The sequence below is a fragment of the Micropterus salmoides genome, unplaced genomic scaffold (genome assembly GCF_014851395.1).
Source record: "Micropterus salmoides isolate LMB-PRFRI ecotype aquatic unplaced genomic scaffold, ASM1485139v1 Ms_hic_scaffold_6, whole genome shotgun sequence".
Lineage (NCBI taxonomy): Eukaryota > Metazoa > Chordata > Actinopteri > Centrarchiformes > Centrarchidae > Micropterus > Micropterus salmoides.
In genome coordinates this window covers 13,648,117-13,674,959 of record NW_024044348.1, presented here as the reverse complement: position 1 = coordinate 13,674,959, position 26,843 = coordinate 13,648,117, and the positions used below count along the sequence as shown (strand labels likewise).

Here is a 26,843-nt window from a genome sequence, read left to right as displayed (position 1 = left end):
TATAGTATATACCACAAATTGGGGTGGGTCATGTTGGCAGGAAATATTATCAAAAGTATTTCAGGGTATTTCTGCGATAATGATTTCTTGATGATATAACAAAACATTGAAAAATATTTTTAGTTTAGAACTCACAATAGCAGTTGAGCTCTCCTCGCAGCATTTTTGGATCAACTTGTACTCAACAAGGTGCTTCTGCTTAAGGCGGTGAAGTCACTTTATGGTATTGCCTTATTTGTTGTTACAGTCTTCTTGGTCTTCTTAGTTAAAATTTACGTGCAATATTATTATTATTATATCTTTACTATTATTAGTGTGATATTCTTTTGTTTGTATTGTTTCTTGTTGTTTGGTTTGCACTGATTAGGAGTAGCTCTTCTAATTTGGTTGTATATTTTGTACAACGACAATAAAGGCTTTCTATTCTATGACATCTTACTGTGGTTTGTTGCACATCTGATCTTTTGTAACCGAACCACTTAAAGGATTACATGCTCTTTCAGGGTTTAGAAACTCTTCAACCTTTTAGGCTCATAATGTCCTTTCAATACCAAGTGGAACTTCTCATAAATACATTGTAACCAAGATTAAAAAAAGTCTGTTTTGTTCCTGAGTTCCTGAGAAGTTGACATTTTGGAGATACATGTTTTACACCAAGCAGTGATACCTTATGTGCAAGATGACGGTGCGTCTCTCTGAACCAACTAAGCAACTCAAACACCAAAGAACAACAAGAAGCTCTGCAGCAGTGAAAAAAGGATGTTCCTCCAATTCTGTTAGTTCATTGTGCATGTTTTTTATGCTTACGCTATTTGTTTTTGATGATGATTTCCCATGATAAACTGTACGCACTGTATTTCCCAAGGTGCACAGCATGTGGCTGTTGCAGAGTGACAAGGAGTTTAGAGATGCTAATGTGGCTGACAATGGAAAATCATTTGAGCATATGAGGGGATGACTGTTTTGCCCCTGAGAAGAGGTAAAGTGGCTGGAAGAGATTTACTGATCACAGTTGGAGAAAACATTCACTCAAAGAGAATTGTGTTTTCTGTTAGCACTTAGATCTTTGTGCTTATGTTTGTCAGCGCCCTTATCTATCTATCTATCTATCTATCTATCTATCTATCTATCTATCTATCTATCTATCTATCTGTTTATCTATTTATCTATCTATCTATCTATCTACATATCTATCTACATGTCTATTTATTTATCCATCAGTCTATCCATTTATGTGTGTAGGTGCTGTCTCTCATGGGACATTCAATGAAATTCCAATAGCAAAATAACTCCCTAGATAGCACAAATGCACAACCAATGTTATTTCCTGATGAAATTAAAAATTCATCAACAATATACTTGAGGATAGAGGGATCATAGTACTGGACCCACTGATAGCAAGTGTTCTCTTTAAAGTGCAGTTAAAAACACTATGGCATATATAAAGTAATAGCAACTTAACACTAAAATTCTTTTTACTACTGTAAACTAAATATGTAGTGATACGAACCATTAGATCAGTTTTAACCCCCATACTGACCTTATTCATAGGCATCACAATCCATTTTCATACATATTCCTTTTACGTTTTGTTCATTTCCAGTGGTAAGTTACTGTTATGTACAGTACTGTGCATAAAACTACTGCTGATATTTTGCCACGTGCATGTGCTTCATAGTTTCAATTTCATTTCTCCAATCATCCTTAACATTTGCAAAATAGTAAGTGCATTTCTCAAAACAGGTAGTACAAACGGCACAACACAGTGGATTACCTGCAAAAGCCCATAACTTGCTCAAAATCCTTAGTCTATCTCTCAAAAGCAAATCTTTATGTCATTGAACTTGTCAGTGCCATCAGAACGACAAGTCCTTGTGTCTTGTTTATGAACAAGATAGTCAAAATGTTTAGCCATCTTGTCAATATAACAGTGTACTCTGTAAGTATTTTCTGATGTACATTTTGGCTAAGATTTTGATGACAATGATTGAAAATGCACAAGGTTGCACTTTTTTTGTATGGCATATATCACTTTCACCAGTACAAAGTTATACATTGCAGGAGAGAGGACAGGAATCACAGCTACTACACATTTACAAAAAAATTCTAATAGACATGTATAGAATGTCTATCTATATATACATTCATATATATACATACGGAGCCCTAATCAAATATTTTTTTACTCATCATTTTCTCGTGATTTCGAGATAACCATAATGGTAATTATAGTGTGGTTTGTTGTATCATTGGTTAGCTCACTTGGTAGAGCATAGGACTAATAGGTTTAAAGTTGTGTGCTCAATTCTCATTGAAGACTAAATTTTTCTTTTTTATATTTTTCATAATCCTCTTCAACAAAGTTCTTATGAAAAGACTGTTTCACATGCTCACATTACTCTAGAGCACATGCTGGACCCTGTGCGTTCTTGGTCCACATCCATCAACCTATGGACTTTTCATTTCCCCATCATTCCCAGGCAGAGGAAATTCCTTCTCATTCAGGGGAATCCATGTAACATTACACATTTCCTGACGACTTTCTGAACCTTTGAAATAGCCGTCAGGAAATGTGTGATTGGATTCCCCTCAATCTCTTCATAACAAATTTGCTGAAGAGGATAATACACACAAAAGAAGAAAAAGAAAGTCAACAAGAACAGGAATCAAACTAATCAAACTAAGCCCTGTGCTCTACCAACTGAACTAACCAGTGACACTGGTAATTGCTTTGAAATTATCCTAAAGAATCGCACCTGCCAGCCCCTGTATTCAGCTATGGTTTGTTATCTCGTGATCACGAGAAAATTAATTATCCCGTTCTCTGGGGAAAACAACATTCATTTTATATATATATATACATATATTACTGCTCACTGTGTATTGTTACTGTTTACTGGTATTGAGTATTGGTATGAGTGTTGCTATTGTGATGTTGTTGTGGTCTATTCTTACTTTGTTTATGGTCCTTAAGAAACAACATTTCGTTTAGCTACAGTATATATTTGTAGGCAAAGGATATGAATAAAGTATTTTAACTTTGATTTCTGACGTGTTCAACCATTTTGAATGTAGAGACAAATGCAATGAACTTATGCCTAGATGTTTTGGATGGTAAGATTGTTCAACAGAGACTGATATAAGTCATTGTGATCAGCAGGGCATAAGCAATTGATAATGTAGGAAACAGCAGACAACTGTACATAATCATTTGCATCAATGTGTCAAGTCATTTGCAATTTGTTCAAAACAATGAGAAAGTGCTTTTATGATGTGCACAAGTGACGAGATGATGTGGAGGTTGAACAATTAGTTTTGAGAATTCTGATCTGAGAAATGCACCAAAGCGACTGAGAAAAACTGTAATAGATAAAAAAAAAAAAGAGTACTTGTATCGGATCAGTGCACAATATTGGCCAATAAGAAAATATGTCTCATATGGCGTTCATATCGAACTGTAAATATATACAGTGGTGTACGTAATATGTTTCTTTTTCATATTGTATTTCTGTACTGGGCATTTTGTTGTGATAACAAACGGGTGTCCTCTCTGCAGTTAGATGGTTAAAAAAAACAATGAGTAAAGGTGGAAAATGAGGTTGAACACATATTTCCCAAGAGAATGCCCTCCGATTCTCCATTTCTTGTTTCCACAGCCCCAATTAACAGCTTTGGTACCAATTAGTAAAATCAAGCTTTCCCTGACAGAAAACCCACGGGGTTTTATGTGTCAAGAACCAGTGCTTGAGCTGAAAACTAAAAAGTTAGCAAAATAAACGTGGCTCTCAGCTCCAAATAATTGGGGCAATGAGGTTACATGTCTTTGTTCTATGTGTTTTTATTCCCTTTTGGCCATTATTTTACACATTCAACTCTCTATCTCAAGTGGCAACACTGAAAAAAATCCAAATTTCAGTCAATGTTTTCTTGACATTTTGACACCAGATCTCCTATATGCGTACACAGTTTGAAAAGCATTCCTGACTCTTTCGTATAAAACAAAAAAACACTAATATGTGCAGCAGTTTCCTCTTCCTCGTGTATTGTCCTCCACACTCTTTCTCAGATTCATCTCCTCTTAAGCATCCTCTTAGGATAATGAGGTGTATAGCTCTAGATATAGCAGGAGTATCAATCTGAACTGCACAGACAACCTACAGGCCTTGCCCAAAGCCAACATGTTTATTAGAATGCCAGGGATAACAAATGACTTAACATGCTTCCCTCTTTAATAACCCTGTACACCTACAAGATAACAATAACAGAGATGCCACACTGAGGGCTCCTTAATTCAATTAAAAAAGCATGGACGATGAGCATGCCGTGTAAAAAGAAGTCCTTGAGGCAGTGATAAACTGCCAGATGGACATTTTATGTGAATCTTGTGCTCAAATGGGAGGCTGATTCAGAAACCCTTACAGTCTCATTTCAGTAAACTCCTTCTACAGGACCATTGTAAATAAATTTTTTGCTGTAAATAGATTATGTACTGTATATATTTAGAACCTTAATATACTCAAACATGTTCTGCTCTCACACTGACTGATATGTTTGAGCTATTTCTATTCATAAATGGACTATGTGATGTGAACAAAAATGCATACAACCATTAGTACAATACACAGACATAGTGAATACCAGAACTGTGGAATATAAGCATTCCAAAAACAACTCCAACGCCCTATTTGATTACATAATTAATATAAGGGCAAGATTTTAATTTTTTTTTTAGAAAAAATAAATATAAAGTATGACTGTTGGTAGGAGAAAGACTACAAACCCATGTCAGAGTCAGATGATTCATCCATCCATTTACCCTGATCTACTCCCTACCTGTGGTGTAAGATCATCACGCTACTTTGCTACTTAATAGAAACAAAGTGTTGGAAGCTTTTTGAACAATTGATCAATGCTGCTGTTTTCCAAGCAAAGACAGTCTACTCTTTAAAACAACAGCCCACAAAGATAGATTTGGAGATACTGACCCCAAGCATCACATGAAGTGGCTTTTGCCTTTTAGAAATCACTTAAAATAAACAAAATCCATCCTCCAATTGTTGTCTGCACTATAATCGAGAATGCATGCTGCAAAGCAAATGAGGAGAGCCTTCTGGCAAAGAGCTGTGGAGAGCGGGTGACAAGGAGCATGACTTCCCATTTTTAATAATGAGAATGTGTTGGTGATGTAAATAGAGAAAATAATGGATTAACTATAGAAATTTAGAGTTCAGTAGAATTTTTAGCTACAAAGCATTTGGCTTATGCTGCACAAGTTTCGTAAAAAAGTAATGGATTGGTTCCTGCTTCTGCATGGCCTTTGTTCATGTGTCCACTGTGTCTACGGCTGTACTAACAGACTATACATATATATACTTGTATCCAATAGCTATTGTCAGTTTTTCTATGTATACTGTATCTGTCCCTATCAAAGTAACCACAAACAAATAAATAAATAAATACAGCATTAAAATGTATAGAAGCACATATTTACTGAAACACAACAGCTGTTTCTCACAGCTTATTTTAAGATGCATGAACTACTGACACTTGCCAGCTGCAAATAGGCTACATATTCCTAAATGAATTGACACAGAGGGTGAAACAAGTCTGGAACTGTTGTGAGGTAAAGGTCACTGATAATTAGGACACTAATTAATATGTGACCCTGCTGTCTGGCTGACCGGCTGTCTACCTGCACCATGTTAATCATTTTAATGTATATAAAGTCTCTCTCTCTCTCTCTGTCATCCACATGCACACACACATATGGGGAGAGTAGGGAGGACAGAGAAATTTATACAATACACTACTCACAGCAACTGTTTTTCATGCATTGTTCTTATATATAGGGAAAACACAGACATTATGCAATTTCTGGATTCCTTTCCACACATATGCACTTATGTGTCCGCCTTACTCTCTCCATGTTGTATTCAGAGAAGCATATCCCTATCCAAGAACCTGGCCCTCTCACTAATGTTCCTCCTTGTCAGAGACAAAGGGGTTTTAAGACTGGAGGATTTGGCAGGCTCTACCACTTGCAGGCAATATTTCAACCCATCCATCTAGCTAGGATAATAGAGTGCCCTTGCCTTTCAACGCCTGGAGGAGTGACCAGTTATCACAAGCCACCAGCTCCATTGTTAATAAAAAAAAGGGGATAGGAGGATCGAGTTGAGGAGGAGGATAAAAAGAAAGAAGGATGGGGAGAAGGGTAGAGGAGAAATGGGTGCATGTTATTTTGACAGACGCCTCGCGAAGGTGAAGTTGATCACGGTCAGCAGTCAGTTACCAAGCTGGCAGGAGTTCTCTTTTAACATCTTAGCTTTGGTTTCTGTGAAGATAAATTTAGCCCCACCACATCTCTCTTCAGACCGTGGAGATGGGAGGAGAAGTGAGGAGAGGGGAGATGAGAAGAATTGGAATAGAGAGGTGGGGCACGCAGTGTAAGGCTGATCTAGCTAATGGCCAAACTGACCTTCAGAGAAAGTCGAACAGCAAGAAGAGTAAGTAGTGTGTCATACAAAGCCACTGCAGCTTAATCCAGGTCGCTGCCATTACTCCTGACTTCACTACTGCCTTATGAGCTTAAGCAGGTATCCACTTTGGTTTCCATTTTGTGTAGAAAAGATATACTTAAATAAATATATGTGTAATGTTGTAGTTGTTTGAATGTTATATGTAGTGCCTAGACTAGTTAATCCGACATTTCTGTAAGCTTTGATTTTATTCACCAAATTATCTGCTGTCTTTTTGGCACCTAGCGAAATGTTGTTTCATGAAAAGGCACAAAGCCCCTGAACAGTCCAAACTCATACAATATATTCAATGAAGTTCACACCAAGAGTTAATGGTAAAAACAGTAGCGTATGAAAACTAGTCACATGTTTTTCCCATTTAAGCAAGGAATTACAGAAGCACAAGGCAAGTATTCATACATCAAACACTGTGTATCTGTCTCCAGTAACCACCATAATACACAAGCAATAGTGTGTATGACCCCGTCCTCATGGGTTTCATTGATTGTTCAGTGTGTGTTGGACAAATGGAATCATCCATGTAATATAAGAAGAGATGATGTGGGTTAGGAGAAGAGAAGTATTGCAAGCAATAAAAAGTGTGTGCGGTTTTTGTGTGTGATTTGCATTGCTGAAAAAAAGGAAAAGACAGATAAAAATACCACTTACTTTTGAGACAGCTTGTATTATTTAGTTATTGTTGAATGTAAACAAATTAAGCTTTCCAAGGGCAAAGTTGGCACAGTTTCAGTTCTTTTAGCTAGCTTGTGCCTTACCATAACATTAAATGGCTATAGCGTTTCTCATCATGAACAGAGCATCAGTGCTCAAGAAGCAGAAAGGCTGACTAAAGCATAGCAATGTATAGAGGCAATATCATTTGGAATTTTAAAAGAGAGCAGAACTGGCTTCATATAAAGTAACATCACCCTGGGCTTTTCCTCTTCTCTCTGGTTTTATCACATTTTTCCACTCTGCAGTCCACGGAGCATTTCTCTGCGGTAGCTGATTGAGACATAGTCACAGGCAAACACTCACAATGACAACTGCACCTCTCTTAGGATCACTGATGAATCCCAAAAAGTTTTCCTGTCAACAAAGCCAGTAAAACATGTAGCATTTTCCAAATCTGAACAAAAAAGCTTTGTTGCAGAAACATTTCTGTACAAAGGCTACTATGGTCTAGAAAGGCGATTTTTTTTATTACTTGATTCACAAAAGGCTATTCAAAATGTTAACATAGGCTTGTTGCGTAGTGTGCTGCAAGGCACTATTCTGAGTAAGGGCTCAGGGAGAGTTCTTGGTATTAGCAAAACATTCAAAAGAACTATTTTCTGAAAAATCTACTACTAAATACATTTCACTCTTCTTCCTTTTTCTTTGGGAGTTATTTCATTTTAGATTTTATTAACTCGTTATTTTTCTAAATATTAGCAGTTAACTGTGAAAGATCAAAGTAATGACATTATAAAAGAAAGTATAACAAAAACAAGATGCTGCAACCACTTATGCTCGACAAAGATTCATATCCAAATATGTTTAAACATGCCAAACCAATCTCTGACTAAGAGGCGCCTGATGGGTCAATCACTAGTAAGATGCATCATACATTTGGTGCCAAAATTAGATGAGTGATGTGGCAAATATGACCTTTTACCATTTGAAACTTTGACCTTTAATTATGTTACAAACAGCTCCATAATGCATAAGCCATTCTTGATTCAAACTGTCATTCTGGTATCTGAGTAAACTTTTTTTTTTTTTACCTTTAATAATAATGCTCCCTTTGGGCTAAATGTTTAAAACACATAGGGAGTTCTTTATCTTGCAATTGTTTTCTCAAAATTAGAACCGCAGTGGAAAAGTTATTCAAAATCTGAAGACTGACCCTAGAAGATTTATCCAAAGAGTTGTAGCTCATTTACTGTGTGTAGTTGCAGTACAAATTGTATCTTAGGAAGCTCAATGTGGTATTGCTGTAATAATACTGGTTATTGTATTTCCAAACCCCCAAAAGTCTCCTCTCTCGTCTCAGCTCATATGTGCAATATGATTTAGCACTCCATCACAGTCTCTTTCAAAGGTTGAAATACTGTCAACATTAATACGTGCAAGTGTCTGTAGAATTTTGCTAATGTCATTTTTCAGCTTGATCAGTAAGTACATTTTAGAAAGTAATGCATTTACCCTGTGTGTAAACCACGTAACTGTTTTCATCATTGGCTCATCTTCAGCCTCCACAGTGACACCTACAAGGATTGTTTTTGACAACATGCCTAATGTCACCTTGTAACAAAGAAGCTTGCAAATCTGTAACATTAATATATGAAAATGGAAGTCAATTATAATATGTTACTTTTGAAGGTCACTGTATTCTGAAACCTATCAAAAATACTTAAAACATGTAAAACCACATACATGCTGGTTCATCTCCCACAGAGGAAACTAACTCCACAAATTTTTTCGATATAAACAGCTAAAAACAGTGGACATACGTTCCTTTCACTTGCTATAACCATCCACCTTTTCAGTGAAGAAATGATCTACCATTCCATTCAAATTGCCATTAAAAGGTCAGTAATCAAAGCTGATCAAACTTGCAAGCACTCTGAGCAACGTGCATCTCAGAAGGTTGTTCTGCCTTCTCTCTGCCGTTAGCTCAGATTGCACTCCTGCCTCTCTCGACTCCTTAATCTTAACTTTGTTCAGATGTTTCTTCAAACTCACAACTATGCTTTGCAGTGCTGAAATTGCAGAGCCTTAATAATTAGGCTCAGTTTCCGGCATGTTGATTAAACCGTAACTTGTCAAAAACAAGAACATATATGTCTAAATGACTTACGGGATGCTAAAAAGCTAGAACACAGCATGCTTACAGTGCACCTGTGCCTCGTGAAGCCTAAATTTGTCTTCCTTTTTTAACACTGAAAAGATTAAGCGAAATGAATATCTTATTTGTTCTGTAATCTCATTTTATTTTGTGAATACAAACGGGACTTTGGTTTGTTTAGTTAATTTTAGTGGCATACAGAAAATCCATGTGGGTATATAGTGTTGATTGTTTTGGATTCCCCCAGTGCCGGTATTTGAATACATATGGAAATTCCATACACTGGTAATAGATTTTCATGCAAGCAAATATATTGATCCCTACAAGTCTTGAAACCACAGAGTGAAAAAACTCCCAAAAAATCAATTGCATATATGCAGTCTATGAGGTGCCTTAACGTATTCATCCTGCTGTAACAACTACTGTGGAGGATACAATTTGTAGTGTGTTTTCACTTATTTACATTAAGATACAAACTTAAGCCACTCCACCACTATCCACATGATTCTTGCATAAGGGAAGGGAAGGTGTGTGGCCAAGGACTGCTCAACAGAGATTCACCAAACATGGAAGGGAATAATTTCAGCCAGCTGTGCTTTTTCACGTTAGCTCTTGCCACTCTGCCAACCCCTCCCTCACTATACAACAACTCCCTGATGCACTCCAAATGACATAGGAAAGGAAATTATCGAACACCAATACAATAAAGCTGTCTGGTAACTTAATAGGGCTGCTGAGCAGGGGCAGTGTGGCCATCTTGCTTTGAGGCGATAATGAGAGTCATCATTCCCTCTTAGGCTGGAAGAAAAGGGCCTCCTCTGTGGTGATGGTGTGCGAGCATGTATGCATTTGTGTGTGTGTGTACGCGTGTGTTTCTCTTTGAGCTTCTTCAGTCCAGTGAGGCCCAATAAGCAAACAGCGCAGTGCTTTAACGAAGCCAGAGCACTCTCCCATTGAATACAGCTTGGGAGAGATGTCTAAGAAATTCTGTTCATTAAATCAGGCTAAAGTCCAAATGTTGACTATGTAAGCTTTAGTGAAACACAAAACACAGACTGTCCCATATATCATATTACAGGTCCCTAAACAGTTTATATGTTTGGGGAAAATGTCTCATGTTAATAAAAGAAAGGTGTCTCACAGCAAAAATAAAAGTAACACTTGCTAATGAAACTAAACACGAATCCTGAAAAAGAGTAGCGTTTCAACTGGACTGGTAGAATCATTTATTAAAATTTAAACAAAGGGCTATTTTCCTGTTTGTTTAAATCACCAGTTGGGTTTCCATTTGATGAAATGACAAGGACAATGTCTACAAGCAGCTTTGCAGACATTAAAGGAGATCCTAAGGGATACCATCTGAGATATTTAGATGTTCAGCTACTGCATCTGAAGCCCTTTAATAAGCATTGTGGTGTATTGCGTATTGTGTATTAGACTGGAGAGACAAAGAAAGAGAAAAAAAAGAGTCTTAGGACATCAGTATTGATCAGGCTGGCAGCAGAACATTACAGTATGATTGTGTAGTGCCTGCTTTTACTCTGTGCCCAGTATACTGTAAGTTGTAAGTTTAACATGGCCTGAGGAGAGTACGTGTCATTGTGTGAAGGGGCAGGAGAATATGGCAGGCAGGGGTCAAAAGGCCTCTCGTGGTCGCAGTCACGGATATATTAAACACAGGATTAAGTATTCAAACATGGCAGTCTGTTCATTTCAAAGGAAGCTGCACAGCTAGTGCGTACACAGAAAGAATTTTCTAATGGCTTTCCACTCCCATAATGCATGCACATTGGAGTCTTTCTCTCACTCTGCATCAATTGCCCACATAAGAATGACACGAAAATAACAACTTGATACAGATGTCAATAGCTTTTACAGTGATCTAAGGGTCGAGTGGCATGCTCAGGAAACGTTTTCCATAGTTTTCAAGTCATTTCAACATGTTGTGCTGACTGCAGCCACTAATGTAATATCAGTGCACAACACATCACTGTACCTGAGGATTTGACCCCAGCTCAAAGGGAGTTTGGGTAGGAGGGACATCACTTCCCTGTGTTTACATTGTGTCTATACCTTTGTGTGGTTAGCTTTCCTCTTTGGTGAAGGTGGACCAAAGGGTCCACAACAACAGGTGATTCATGTTTAATGTAGGGGAAACTAAGAGCACAACTGGTACAAAGTACAAAACAATGTTTTCTCTCCTTAAGTTATGTGTGCATATATTTATATATATATACACACACGTATATAATAACTGGCATCAATTTCATATTTGGAACTCATTGGGTGAAAGTCCCAAGGTGGCGTTGTCGACCTTTACTTAATTATCAATTTTGGCCAAGTCCTCCATTGGGCCCGGTTACACTAGTATTTGCATTTTAAGCTATAATTAAAGTGTGGTTCAGCATATTTGCATTATTTGTTGTGTATACTCTATAGCTCACGGTTGACACAACAGTAACGTAAGTGTAGCAGCAATACAAATAATTTAAATGAGGAGACATAGTCATGGCTGACAAAGAGATGCTCCATTGACCATAATATATTCAAACTCTCTATGGATTCAGTAATGCTTTAGCAAAGACACCTCAAGGTTCAAGTTCTCCCGTGGATTTTTCCATGTACACAAGGCAGAGATCATGAAAAGTAGCAGAAAAAAAAAAGAAACAGTAGATATAGCAGTGTATGATGACACAATGGTGAGTAAGGTATTTGCGGACAGCAAATTATTCCTGCATCATAAAAGGGTTAAAATAAATAAACGTGGCACTGCAGTTTACAATGGACGCAGACTATGGTGTGACTCCTAGTTTACAAGAAACCCTCCCTATGTTGACATACTGTAGTTGATAACAGAGAGTAAGAAAAACTGACATCATTAAGAATCACCAGTGTGCAAGCACAGCAACACAAGCAAACCTCCCCCAACCCCCAGATGACTATCAAGCACTGTGTTTTCTAAGCGTGGAGGTAATGAGACAAATACTTATTACTCAAGTGAAAATGGCAGGAATATTAGCATCACATTAGGCCCTGAATTTAATGATGTTGTTAGTACAACATGTCACAGTAACTAATAGGTAAAATATACTTAAACATTACATAGAGAAGAAGGTGGAAATACGAAGAAAGCAGTCTCACATAGAAGCATGCCTAAACACGGATGTAGTCATGAATGAGAAAATGATCCTGAATCTAAGAAGTCATAGCTGCACTTAACATGCCATTGCATGTGATGTGAAAGTAAAACTGATGACAATACATTATTTGAGTTTATTAAAGGTAATGATGTGTGCTGAAATGAATATATGGTGATCATTTAGTGAGAAATGGTACCATCAGTACTCACTAAAGGGGTGCAAGGGGTCCAATATTCAGGGTTCAGATCAGCTCGCGGACGGAGATCCAGATATTCAGGGTTCAGTTCAGTTCGGGCACGAGTTAATGTTCCCTTCATGGAAGATTGAAAGAAAAAGTCTGTTAGAATTCCTTGTTTAGCTTTGGTTTGTTTGTCATTTATACAAATAGTTGTGGAAAAAGCTCAGAAACTCCAATATATTGCACTTCAGTGCAAAGAAAAGTAAACCCAATAACAATCTAAAATACTTTAAAAAATCTAAGTCATCATTTTTATCCAACCTATTTTACTCCCCTCAAAGGAGCTTGACCCAGTACTGTCTTTACTGAAACAAGATAAACCATTAGCAAACAATCATTAACTATAATGACTATTCACAGTAGAGCAATTTTAAAAAATGCCAATTCAACTTTCCACAGCGAATATTCAACAAGAATTCCTGCAAAATGAATATGAAATTATATTCCAAATGAGGGTAGAATCCAGTTTTCCATTCCTGAGGCCCTATGGCCTAAATGGCAGGCCAATGGAATAGACTGAATCTGCTGGGCCCCATGAGGTATATGATGTATACTGTAATTATCTGCTGATTCTCAAAATGGCTGTGTGTAATGAGGCTATGCTGCATGAAGCCCCAGGCATAAATCACTGTCTTTAACTGACTTCCAGATGACCAACAACAACACAGAGGAGAAGTAGAGAGAAAGGAGGGAATGGGTTATCTGGGCAGCAGCACTATATAGCATCCAACTTGTGCTTCTTATCAGCACAGGCCATATTGTTCACCAAACTTGCTTACTTAAGACAGTTTTCTGTCTCCTAAAAATAGTCAACTTACTTGCACTTATTCTCAGTTATTTATCTGTGTACAGCTTGGCTACCAATGTATTAACTGTTCGCATGCTTTATTTAGCTATGCAACACAGGTGGAGACTTTTTATTGATGCAGTGTTAGGCTTAACTATGTCGAATGGCAACATGCCAGTCAGTCAGTCAGTCAGACTGTCTGCTGTCACTGGCATGAAACTGTTTCCATAGTCTGACTCACACACACAAACATAAACAAATAAACAGCTACCAACCCCCCTCTACAACACGCACACACACACACATAGACAATATTTACATAAAGAATTATGTAGGCCTACATACAGGCTCAGTTAACAGTTAAAGGACCTCTTTAGCAATTCAACCAGATACAACAGTATCATCTCTTGACATTTGTCTCCACAGAAAATGAATAGGAGTATTAGTAATGAAATATTTTCCATCCTTGGTTGGAACATTTTCATCAGTGAACCTCAACGAACTGTCACCATTAGAGTCCGGCTTTTAGGGGGCTTGAATTTCAGTGTGCAGGCACCTCTTTTATGGTTACCCAAAGTCACACATTTAACAAGGAAAGTAATACAAACACTTAAATTTTTAAGTATGATTTATTAACTACATAGTTCAAATGAGGAAATCCAAACAAGCTGCAGTTACTTTTTGTTGATAAAAAGGCATCATATACAGAACCACAGCACATGCAAAATCATCTTCAAAATTAACCAGAGAAATCATTTTTAAAAATCTGGTAACAAACAGTAATAGAATAAAATCTTTGTCAGCGAGTCTTTCCTTATTACCATTATTACTTAAAAAGAGCAAATAAAAATGTGAAAAAAATAATAATAAAAATGTGTACACAAACACACTCGCACACAGTCATCAGTCCTTACTTCAACAAAGATGACAGAGCACTTAGTGTGCCTTTTGTAATGTTGTTTACCTCATGCAGTGAAAATATCATCAACCAAGTGAGTGTATGACAAATCAACTGTATTCGAAATACAAGATCATCACAGCCTCAAAATGTACTGTTAATGGGAATCAACACTTCCCTAATATAGTCAAAAAAATATAGGATAGTTTATCCTTAAACATTAGATTTATTAGATTGTGGAGTTCTTATGTGTCAACACGCTGTCCTCTTCCCTAAAATATTGCTGTAAGAGCTAATTAAACACTGAAAACATATAAACATTATCTACATGCCAGAAATCTCCAAAATATTGGCATGGCAGGCCCCCCAAGAGCAAGAATGGCTGCATCTCCCTTGGATGCAGGGAAGATGCATTTGTGATGTGGTTTCTGCAGTGGGGTTGCATTCACTGGACAGAAAACATTCCTATTTACATCCAACGATTTGTTTATTTATTTATTATTTTATTTATTGGACAAAAACTGTCACCTAAAAACAGAACGCAATATTCATAGTAATATAAAACCTAGCCTCACATTGCTCAGACAAGACACATTTATGAATGTATAGTAATTGACTCTTCCCTTAAACCCATTCTATCAATATTAGGTTAAACTTTCACAACATATTAAATTGTCCACAGCAGTGTTGTCTTGCTAGTTAACTAACTACAGTTAGCTAGCGAGTAATGTTAGCTTAACGTTTTTAAGCTAATGCTAGCTTAGCTAACATTGGCTAAAAACTTTAACTTTAATTCTTCATATGTAATGTTGTAACAAAGATACAAATGTTAACTAGCCTATCCTAGAAGTGAAATCACAATTTGCTTGCCAAGATCACTGAGCAGTGGTCAGTGAGCAGCACTGCTGGCTCTGCCGGCTCTGCCATGAACTACAGTCTGTTGCGTGCCATTCCCCAAACCAGCGACCATGAGCACACAATGCAATTGAAGGGACATTTTTAAGCAGTTGGTCTAATGTTACAACTGTATACCATTTTATTACAGTGGCCAGTACAACGGCCACTTATTTATACAGTCATTTTATTATTTTAAGGTTATTTGTATGATGAAAAGCATGGTAAAACTGAAAATGCTGAAAATGTATCGTAAGTTGTTTAGTTGTTGTTTAGTTTTTTGACAGGTCGGAAACCCATACAGCCCACCAGTGTATTTCAAAACATCAACACTTTTGTATTTTGAATATAAGTAGTCCGAATTTGCGAATCTATTTTTAAGCCATGTGTTTTCTTCAGGTGACATGTTAGGGCCATTATAGGGGAGGGTTATATTCTGTGAAAAAAAAGAAAAAACTCAGAATTTCCGAGATTAAAGTCTTAAATTTACGAGAAAAATACTTTAATATTCTTTGAGATTAAAGTCACAAATTTACAAGGACAATACTATTTTTAAGATGTGCTTGGGTTATCAGGGTTCTGTAGCCTACTCTACTTTCACCAACCAGTATTATGAGATAAGCTGTTAAAAAACCATAAGCATAATAACTTGACGAAGACCTGCATACATTTATAAATGACTAAGATGTGACACATGCTTTCAAGCGGCTTTGTTGCAATCCCACATCTGCCTAACTGTCAGAAAGCTCCACCTCTCCTCTTATGTCTGCACAATGGTCTTCACCGACTCTTATGTTATTATTAATTACTGAAAAAAACTCAGAAAACACAATTTTTCCAAGTTTTATATTGTAAATTTATCTCTTTAATCTCAGATAATATCCAAGGATATTCATAATATACAAATATTATATATTAATATAATATACAATGGCCTTAATACACCATTATAGGTTTCTGTTAATGTTACATGCGTGAAAAAGAGCGTTAATGACTTATTGCTAGTGTACCTGTGTGTGTTAAAAATGTGCTAGGGCAATTTGAACAAGAAACTTTTCTCAAAACAGTTTCCCTCACAAATTATTCCAATTATTGGAGAAAAAAATGAGTGAAATAGGTGAAAGAAGGGTAGAGCAATACTCAGAACCTTTATCTCATAATGCATCTTCTTCATAGATTCCACTTGTCTGTCATTCTAATTAATGGTGGTCCTTCTCCATAAACCGCCCAGAATGTGAGATTATTTATTAGTACCTAGCCATTTGTCACCAGTGTGATAAGTGACAGAGAGAGGGGAAGTGAGAGTTGGCAACATTATAATTGATCATTTTTCACTCCGCAATGTCAGAGTGATTGTGGTAAATCCTTGGTTGCAGCGTGTGATACTGTCAATGCTGACAACAAAAATAAGGTGCATGAATAAAACAGGTTATTGAGATTGATTGAGTGCTGGCAGTGACATGAGGTTTCAGTACATTTTCCATTACCTGAAATGGCAAATGTTGCAGCAAAAGATAAACAGATAATTAAAGTTAAGGAAGCACAAAGAAATGAGGAGTCTACTTGTGTGTTTATGCTTTATACAGTACTTGTGGTGCTGGTGGTGATCTTCCCTCTTCATTTGGGCCTACCTGAAATTAGCATTAAAATTGACACCGTAAAACTTCAATTAATAGCCAAGTCCCATATAGCCGCCTAACCCATTTACCAGCCTGGAGTGGGAATACATTTTAACAAATAAACGCAGGTCTCCATTAAACGCCTAGTCTGAGTTTGTATATAAGTTCTTTGGATGTATAAAACCTCTTATACCCCCCATGTTGCCCGCTTTACCTGCTTTTAAGCTGCTTAGATCGTTAATACAAATAGCTGACACTTTTATCCAAAGTGACTTACAATTACTAATTATGTCAGAGGTCACATGCCTCTGGGTCAACTAGGGGTTAAGTGTCTTGCTCATGGACATGTTGGAAGATGTGTCACAGTGGGGGATGGAACCCAGGTCTCTCACACCAAAGGCAGGTATCTTATCCACTGCCCCATCACCACCCCAAATATTAATGTTTAAACATATGATAAATATGTCAATATGGATCATCCTACACATCGTTAGATCGGTTAGATTCTCCACAATTCAATCGTTTACTTCATTTAACGGACACAGCGAGTCCAAAGTCTAATTCTTATAAATTTACCGGTGTAACCGGCATGATAGGAAAGAGATGATGGGAAAAAAGTGCCAACTCCTGTTACCTTTGAAGCACTTGTAAAGTCCGAATGTGTCCATTCCTTGATTATTTATATTCCTTTAGTCTGTACGGGTTTACCGATCAAAAGAATCAAAACAGCTTTTCATAAAAATTAATCCAAGTTACGAATACTGTCATGTAAAGTCCATTGCTCTCTGTCTGCTAACTTCTGCCACACTTTTCTCATCCTACACAGTGTTGTTGTTTTTGTTACGTTGCTGCCTACAAAATATAGGCGCATAAGCCATCTGTCGGTGGTAGATCACATGAATGACGTGTATTTGATATTATTTGATTATTTCATTTTTATACAAGTAATATTCTGTTTGAAATAAATAAACTGTTTCATAGTGGCCTATCTCATTTTTGTGCGAGAGGAATTAAAGGCCTGTCCCATATGGACGCCTCTCCCAAATATAGGCAGGGCCAGTTAAGTCATTTTAGCAAATAAAAGCCGGTATTTAGACTTCCTAGTTTGTACTGTCAGGCAATTAAATGTATAACCATATAATGTAAGTTTCTGTTCCAAGAAAAACTTGTAAATGGCAAACATTGTATATACCCTGTATGATTGCAATTTAGATGTTATGCATGTTCTACTTGACTGTATTATAATTGTTCCACACAGCAGCTGGATATGACTCTACTGTAACTCCTGGTTCAGATATCACAGATACAACAGACAATGTTGCTGGTAAGTTAACTATATGTTGCCAATGGTAAATTAGTGTTTGTTTACAATAAACTGACCTTACGTATGATTTAGTTACAATGATCAAGGTAATGCTTTAAACTAACATACTTTGAAATCAATAAAAAACTAATCACAACAAATGTTAATGTTTTTATTTCATACCAGGCACACCACACACAAGTTGACACATCTTTGTCCCCTATGACTGGTTCCAGTGAAACAGTTGGTAAGTTTCCTGTTTGTTGCCACTGTCTTTATTTGTGTTGGAAAATTAAATCGTGTGAACAGAAGTAGCTAAACATTTCCCAACTAATTTTACCTCACTGCTATGGTAACTGATAAGTGCCAACCAACACATTCTGTTTCTGGGAATTCTGCACCACGTCCACCAATTGATCCTGTTCAGTGGAACATCAAATCTGTCTGACTAGGTAATGACTTACTTGGTTTGCAGGGATCCTAGTTTTTTTTTTCATTGGACGGTTGAATCTTGTAACAGCATACAGTGTAAAACTAAACATAATATAAAAATAAAATATTTTCTAGAATCTTATATCTTTCAGCTACAGCAAGAGTAGATGTTTTAATATTGCAGGTTTGGTGCCACCTCTTTATATACAGTGTATGGGGCAAACACAGTTTAAAATGTTGAGCACTAAGTGTTCAGACAAAAACAAAGTAGAAGTAAAAGTAAAAAAAAAGTAAAGGAACTGCTACCCATTTTGTTGCTTGATGTACAAAATACATAGGGGTTCAAACAAAAATGTGAAACACAACAGAAAGACAAATGTAGTAAAGTTAGCGCATTGTGGAGATTGGCACATGTTGGCCGACTTTTGTATTGCAACTTAAATAAGTTTTTTTGTTTGCTTGCTGGGATCAGAAGAGCAGTTTTTTGTAGAGATACGGACTCTTGTGGATATTAAAACTTAGATAAGGACCCATTCAGTGAGTGTATAACACTCTGGTGAACTTTAAGTTCTTGTGTGCTTTGTGTTTCTTGTCTGAGGTGCCTTTGAAAAAAACAGGTTGTTGTGATTGTTAAGTAAGGTGGGTTGATTGTCATGTACTGAAAGACATGGGTCCTTTGTGCATGTCAACACGCAACGCTGCACTTAAATTTTCTGATGAGATATAGCTTTTTTCCTGGAGGTTAAATGCACTTACTGTAAGTTTCTTTGGAAAGAAGCATCTGCCAAATGAAAGGATATGTAAAGTATATGTAAATATTTAAAGTTCATCTTTATCACAAACATGTTGCTCTTTATCACATTGGTAACCCTGAAGAATATGCACTTTTATGACAAACATGTAAAGGTAGGAATAACAACATAGTGCTGAAAGTCTCTATGGACCGGTAAAGCTCCTCTGCTAAACTTGTCTGTATGCTGTGGGCTGCGGAGATGAGTTTCATTAGGGGGGTGAAACACATTTAATCAGCTTTCCCATTAGTCTAGCCCTGCAAAGCCTTCCCAGTCACGGCAGACCTTTAGTTCTGTTTAATTACCTTAGAGATACCACTGTATGCACTCTTCCTTGACATCACAAGACAACATTCGTTTCAACTCAACAAGTGATGTGTGCGTGTTTACTGCTAAGAAAAGAACATGATGTTTATCTTGTGACTAGTGGGAAGACCCAAGAGGGAAAAACAATACTTTGCATGTTATGTGGATGACTCATTCAGGCAGCTCTTCGATCATTAGTTATTTATTTATCCATTTATTAAGTGATCATATCAGTATATTAACACTATTAGTATGTTATGATATAACATTTTAATCACACAAATGAAGCTGGCAATTATAAACTGGCAAACAGAGCCAACTGAGTGCAGTTATCTGAACAGATGATATATAACCCTGACCATATTCCACTTATAGTGGTGTTAATAGTTAACACTTACAGCACAGTAAAATCAATCACAGCATCATCTGACTTGTCTCTGGAGATTGCCCAGTATGGGTTAATATATTATGGCCATAATCGCCCTGCACTGGCACGGCTTTCTCCTTCCTAGCAGCCTGCTGACTTACAGTCGGAGCTGTGGTAATGCAAATGAGCCCATAAAGTGGTCCTGTGTGAGGAATCTCCCTGTGGACGTCAGACAGAGATCAGCTGAGCAGCATTGTATCTTATTCCACAATCCACTACTTCATGCTAAATAATTTGATTTTGCTTTTTTGTTTGTTTGTTTTTTACATTTTGGCCTGCTTTATCTTGCCAGGACTCCATCACTGAACAACAACAAAAAAAAAACAATAAATAAAAAAAGGAATATACAAAAGAGGTGGGAGTGGAGAATTGTTCAGTTTTGATGCAAGGAAAGGCAAGGTGTGCAATGCAATGGAAAAATGAATGGAATGAAATTGGTGATTAGAAAATGAAAGCGCACAAGAGGGTGCTGCTATCTTATTTATATTAAGCTGTTGAGATGGCTGGGCAAGGAAATCTGTGATTATTATTCTTTGATTTGCAAAGCTATGCCGTGATTGGCCCTTCCTTTGGTGGCGGCATTAAACTTTATGTTTATGGGTCCCAGTGTTAAGCCCATTTCCACGCTCCCCATTCCACACACTAAGTATTGACATTCCATTTAAGTTGATGACAGCGAGGAGGGTATTTTATGACAGAAATGTAATGGAAATGCATGCAGCTAGTATTGCTGTAAAAATATCACCCAATTACAAGGACATAGTTGCAGTCAGAGTAAAGAGGATATGCATGATGCACCTCTACTATGTTCAGAAAGAACAAAGGAAGAGTAATTTATCTCAGGCTTGCACCCCTCCACTCCCTCTGTTTTAAAACACATACAAAGAAAATATTCTCTAATGAAAAGCCAACTGTGTGTATGTGTGTACAGGCAAAAATGAATATAGAGATCATGTTTGATATGATAATTAATTACACACATTTAAAAGTGCCCCTGCTGCATGTAAAATAATACAGACAATATCTAAAGTGTGTTTGGAGAGGGGGAAAAATAAATGTAATACTGTGGATTGTTGGCATGGTTATTCAATGAAGGTGCTTTGTGAGCAAATGGAAAACAAATTAGGTTAAAGTCTTGCGACAAGATAAATAAAACCATGATCAATTAAGTGGTTGAAAACGACGGCAGTCCAGCACTCAGTAGGGGCAGTCTTTCTGTTACAGTTTCATTCTTGAGCCCCAGAAAAGCATTGATTCTCCCTGGCACCCTGTCCTTTTCATTGCAGTCGATGCTGAGGCCAGCCCAAATCATTCTCAACCACCGCTAATGGCTTCAAGGAATTCAGCCGCACTTGTGGCAGAATTGTAATATGGAGATTTTATGAAATTTGGAATGCAGGAACGAGAAGGTAGAATTCTGCAGGTTGTACAGAGAACACAGTAAATGCATTAACAAAACAATTCTCTGCCATTACTGCAAGAGTTGAAATTACTTCTGTTCTAAGATGTTGAAATGAGATGGAGGTGATAGAGATGTCAGTTTTTCTGATGAAACAGGAGGTAATACTGAACAAACATTTCATCTGTTTTAAAAGCTGTTTCCTACCTATTAACTACCAAAACTAATATATTTTATTATGATTTATTTTATTTTCTGTCTTATTTTCTCTCCTTTGCCCTTCATCTATTCTTTAAGAGCACCTTTCATCTCTCAAGTGTAGGACTTCACCTCACTGGGGGCCTGTCTATGTTTCTGGCCTCAGAATAGTGTAACCCAGGGAGTTCTCCCAAAGGAGCCATGTACAAAAGGAGAAGAAAGTTATTGCAGAGCGGCACTGAGATCAGATGGGTTTCTCGTGGTCACTCTGTACTTCTTTGACCTTCATTTACTTTGCAGACAATAGTTTTTGCTCACTCCTCTTGAGAGAACAGTATCTTTTTGGATAGATAAATAGATAACTCTCTAGGTGTCGTCTAAACTGCTGAAGACCTTCTAAAAATCCACCATTTTTTGTAATCTTATATTAGTTATCATTTTGCACTAGGTGTCTTTAGTGTCTTTAGCATAAAAAACTATTACAGATTGATTAAATATAGTATAGCTATTTGGGCTCTCAGGCACATTGTTGGTACTGCAAAACAGCTCAGAGCTTTTTGTCAAAAACTGTCAAAAACATGTTAATTTCTTTAAAACCAAAACCAATATATCCTTCAAACCATAAGCAAGAAGAGAAGACAGGTTATCTCATGGAATCCACTAAGGGAGTGACAGCTTTTTATATACAGCTTCCACAGCCATCCTTACACAACACAGACATCTTCTGTCTGTCTCCTGTATGTCTCTATCCCCTTCTGTCTTTGTTCCTCTATCTAGTCAAAAGTTCTTTGTTCATTCTGGAACTGCCGCTCTGCTTCGCAAGAGCTCAGCGAATTGATGAAGCTGTTGCCGTAAAAGTGCTGCGTTTAAGTCAACGGAGCATTCCCCCTTGAGGCTGAGCAAAGCTTTCACCCGCATAAGTCCAATTTACAAGGCATATGCCCACCTTCAGACCCATTCTACCCCACCCTATTAAATCTAACACTGGACAATGAAGGGTAGAGAAATTGTAAGAATTTAAAGTAGCCTAAATCCATGGTATCCAATTTGTGAATATGGGCTACAAAGGAAAAGGCTGTTGCCTGCCATACAGCATGAGCTACATAGATTGAGAGACATTATTCTCTAACCTCTTGCACTAAGTGCATTACATTACTTTCTACCTTCCTGATGGGGATTCTTATGTTCTTGAAAAATACTGACTCACAAGATTGAAGCCTGTACAGACTTCAGGTTGGACACAGTGCACATGTAAACTGAATGGCAACTTCTCTTTCTGTGCCAACGTTTGGACATTTTTAGCAACACTAGGAAGATTGCAGGGCTCCAAGGATGGAATTGTCGGTGCAAAACCACTTTAATCCAGTTGGAAGTAAGGAGCATAGGGCTAAACAGATAATCTAACTAAAGTGCTAAAACATAAAAAGACTCTATTGTTAATTGCATGCAACTTCTTGAAAGTGTCTTTACACTTTCACAATATTGCCTGGAGTACCTCATTTTATAATGACCAGCTTCAAAGAATATTAGAAGTACATGAAATCAAGCAACAGACTGTAAGCTGCCAATGTTCTGCAGGTTGTTCTGTCGAGTTAACAGCTGAAGCCTGAAAAAAAGCAGCAGAAGTCTGTTCACCTATCAGTGCACAGCTGTGCCTGTGATTGTCCCTGTGACATAATGTAATGTGTGTATTACTGGATGTATAAAATGTTTCACATGTCTTTGACAGCCCTGAAGCCTTAACAAACAGAAGTAGCCATTATTTCCATATTCAAAAAGGTGAGACGTCTGAGCCATGTGTGCTCCCACCTGACTCTCTGCCAAAACTAGTCATAATGTTCTTCTCTGTCTCCCTCTCAAAGAAAAATTATATCAAATCATCAAATAATAATAATATCACTGTGAAATGTGCTTCTGGAATCAGTTGTTTTGTTCTGCGGTTTTTCTTATCAGACACTAGTAGTCGCGTTAGGTGCCAAATATAAGGCAGGTGCCCACATGGCTCAGACAAAAGCCTAACCATAAGACACTGATAGTCAATTAAAATTTCATTAACTGGTTGAAAAGATTCATGGATGCGTGTCTGTCAGCATGCTGAATGAAGAATGTTTATGTTTTAACATTCTTAAACATGTTTATGTTTAAACATTCTTCATAAGGCAGAGAGTGTTACAGCTGACGGGGTGAGAAAATACCTTTATTTGTCAGCACTTTGTAAGAATTGTAAGATTTGTGTGTCGGGTTTAGAAGACATAGATCTTTGTTTCTTTATTGGTGCAGACAGTTTTTCAGTGGCTGTAACAGCAGAGCAGCCTAGAAGTCCTGATGGTCACATTTCTTGGCACAGAAATGAGAATCCTGATCCATCCTTATAGTGGTAATATAAACACTGACACATTTTACTTTACAAAGTTCTTAAATGCACTTTTTTCTATTTATCAAGGTGAGTGCATTAGTCGGAGTGGGTCTGTTAGGGATGAGAGTGGAGGAGTTTCAATTCACACTCATTGATCAAAACATCACTATTCCAGAAGGCTAGATTTATACCATTAAAATGAAACACTTTCTTAATTTGTACACAAGCTAAGATTATTTAGTAAATTAAATAAACATGAGTCATGAGAGTTGAGAGTTTCCAATGGACACAGCTGGTGAACAGTTATAATATAGGTTAGAGGTATTTCACTTTGCATATAATGTCTGTCAGCCATATTTTATGACATCAAGCTGTCCAGACCCTTGCAACAGTTATAACCAATATCCCATTTTCTTGCCAAGGGTCAGGTGGAATCATGTTTATCTGTGGGGTGGATTGTATTTATTCTTTTTTGATTTAAAAACAACAACTAGATATTGATTTAAAAACAACAACTAGATATTGTCTGTACTGTTCTGATTAATAAATCAGTAAGCCAACTGACTTATTACTTTCCATGTTTACCAGTGAGAAGTAAAATTTTAAGCCTTGAGAAAGTTTAGCAAAAGTAATCCACATTGGAAACATTGCTGTCATTTCGGGTTTGTATGTGCAGAATGTGTTCAGTGTTGTTATGGTTAGAGGAATCTAGAGGTGAAGTTTCACTTTTTCAAGCTGCAATTTTGAATCTCAGACTCAACTGATTTATGTTACTCTCAGTGGTCTTCACCAACTTGTTGATCGCACGTTTCTAAACATAATTCTCTTTCTTAGAGTGTGAGACGCATTGTGTGCTTGCTGTTGTGCATTCAAATGAGACACTCAGGGGTTCATTATCCTTGCCGATGTAATTGTCTCTCTAAAGACTGCACCTGTATCTGAACATAAGGTATTAGATTTAAACAATCATCATTTAAATCATTTGAGAAGAAACACTTCCCTTTTGTTTTATTTAGCTATGTCAATCTCAAATTGGAACATCTGTGAACCTTACCTGTACTGTGTCTTTGGAGCACCTTTAATTTCAAATGTACATTGTGTTAAATCTGTGTGGTATTTGGAATACATAATAAGTTTTTTTTCTGTGATATTTCTCATTATCATTTTTATCATGAAACACATTCCCCTCCACTAAGTATTTCTGTTTCTGAATATGATTTAATTAAAATAAATTCAATGAATGAGAAAATGCTTGAAACAGGTAACAGCTACAGTAGCTAGACAGTTGACACATTTGCATGCAAATGATTCTTATTAGTTACACTGAAGGGACGTTATTTCACCTAGTAACCCTATATTAGTATATAGTATATCATAAATTCAACAAAACCCATTATTTGTCTATGTAAACTTAAAATAAATGATTTCCTAACAGTCCTCTGTATATGCACTTAATTCTGTCTATTTCTCATTTTGATGCAAATAGAGTAGAGAAGCATACAAAATTGTCATTGTAACAGAAATGCTGTAGCTAAAATTAAACAATGAATATACAGAAGATGATATAAGATGGAGCTAACACATGATGTAAAGTTTTCTAACCTTTACTTTAAGATATTGAAATTTGAAATTAAACACTTGTTATTTTATATATCAAGGATAAGTATACTGTTAACCATCCTCCATACCTAATTTACTGTAATTAAAACACTTTCTTGAATCAAAGGAGCATCTGCCATCTTCATCTGTGGGTTGTAGTGAACATTCTCCTCATGAATATGTAAATCATCAGTGAACCTGAATGAAGCAACCTCAAGCCGAGGGCCAAAACCAGCCAGTGATAAATGACAAAGTGATAAGAAATACTATTTGAGCTCATTCAAATGAGTCAGCAGCAGAGCCATATATGGTAATCCACAATTAATAACACAAAGACATAAAATGTTATCAGCTTTGGTCAGTCGCTAATGTCAGAGAATTAGATGAAGGCAAGTGTGACAGCAAAGCTAATGGTCCACACATATTATCTCTAGGATGATGTAGAAAGTCAGCCAACACAATAGTTCCTGTCAGTGTCGCGAAGGTTTACAGCTAGTGTAAACCTGCAGGATTTTTAGAATCTAGGATTATACAGGGAGTGAGCACTGCTGTAGATGACGCTGTTGAGCACACTATTATCATAGTCAAGGTAAAATGTTCAATATATATTTTCAAGAAAGATGGAAATATGTTTTTGAATAAGTTAGAGCTGCAAAAGCTATTTGATGTTCCTAAAGTAGGTTTTGGGAGGTGAGGTAGTGGCGGTAAAACTGGTATTTCAGAAGCAGACTTTGTGCGTTACAACTTTATGTACTAATAATTTTGGACTACGGTTCAAATTTAAATGGTGTCCACAACATCTTTCAAAAGCTTGATCTCTTTGTAGCTCCACATAGTGAACAGCCCGAAAATATGATGTTTAACAGAAGTTCACTTGATACTGCAGTATTGATTCTGCTCCACGCTTTAGACAAATTTCTTATGCCCTAAAGGTAACAAGAGAAAATGAAATTGAAAGAAATCACACATCCAAGTTTTTGAGGCCTTTGGGAAGAAATTAAGTTCAGTTGGACTTTAAAGGGGCTGTTAGATGGAGTGTTGGGTGTGATTTTGCCAACAAACCTTTCACTTGTTCCACCATCTGCTATTACAATAAATTCTAAAAGCT

General features: G+C 36.9%; 1 protein-coding gene across 1 annotated transcript in view; it reads right to left on the bottom strand.

Moving 5' to 3' along the window:
• Window positions 1-26,843, bottom strand: part of LOC119890648 (protocadherin-9) — a 232,708-nt gene that overhangs the window by 161,542 nt on the left and 44,323 nt on the right. The window contains 1 exon segment of the mRNA XM_038702007.1: window positions 12,698-12,799. Coding sequence (XP_038557935.1) covers window positions 12,698-12,799 — 102 coding nt within the window.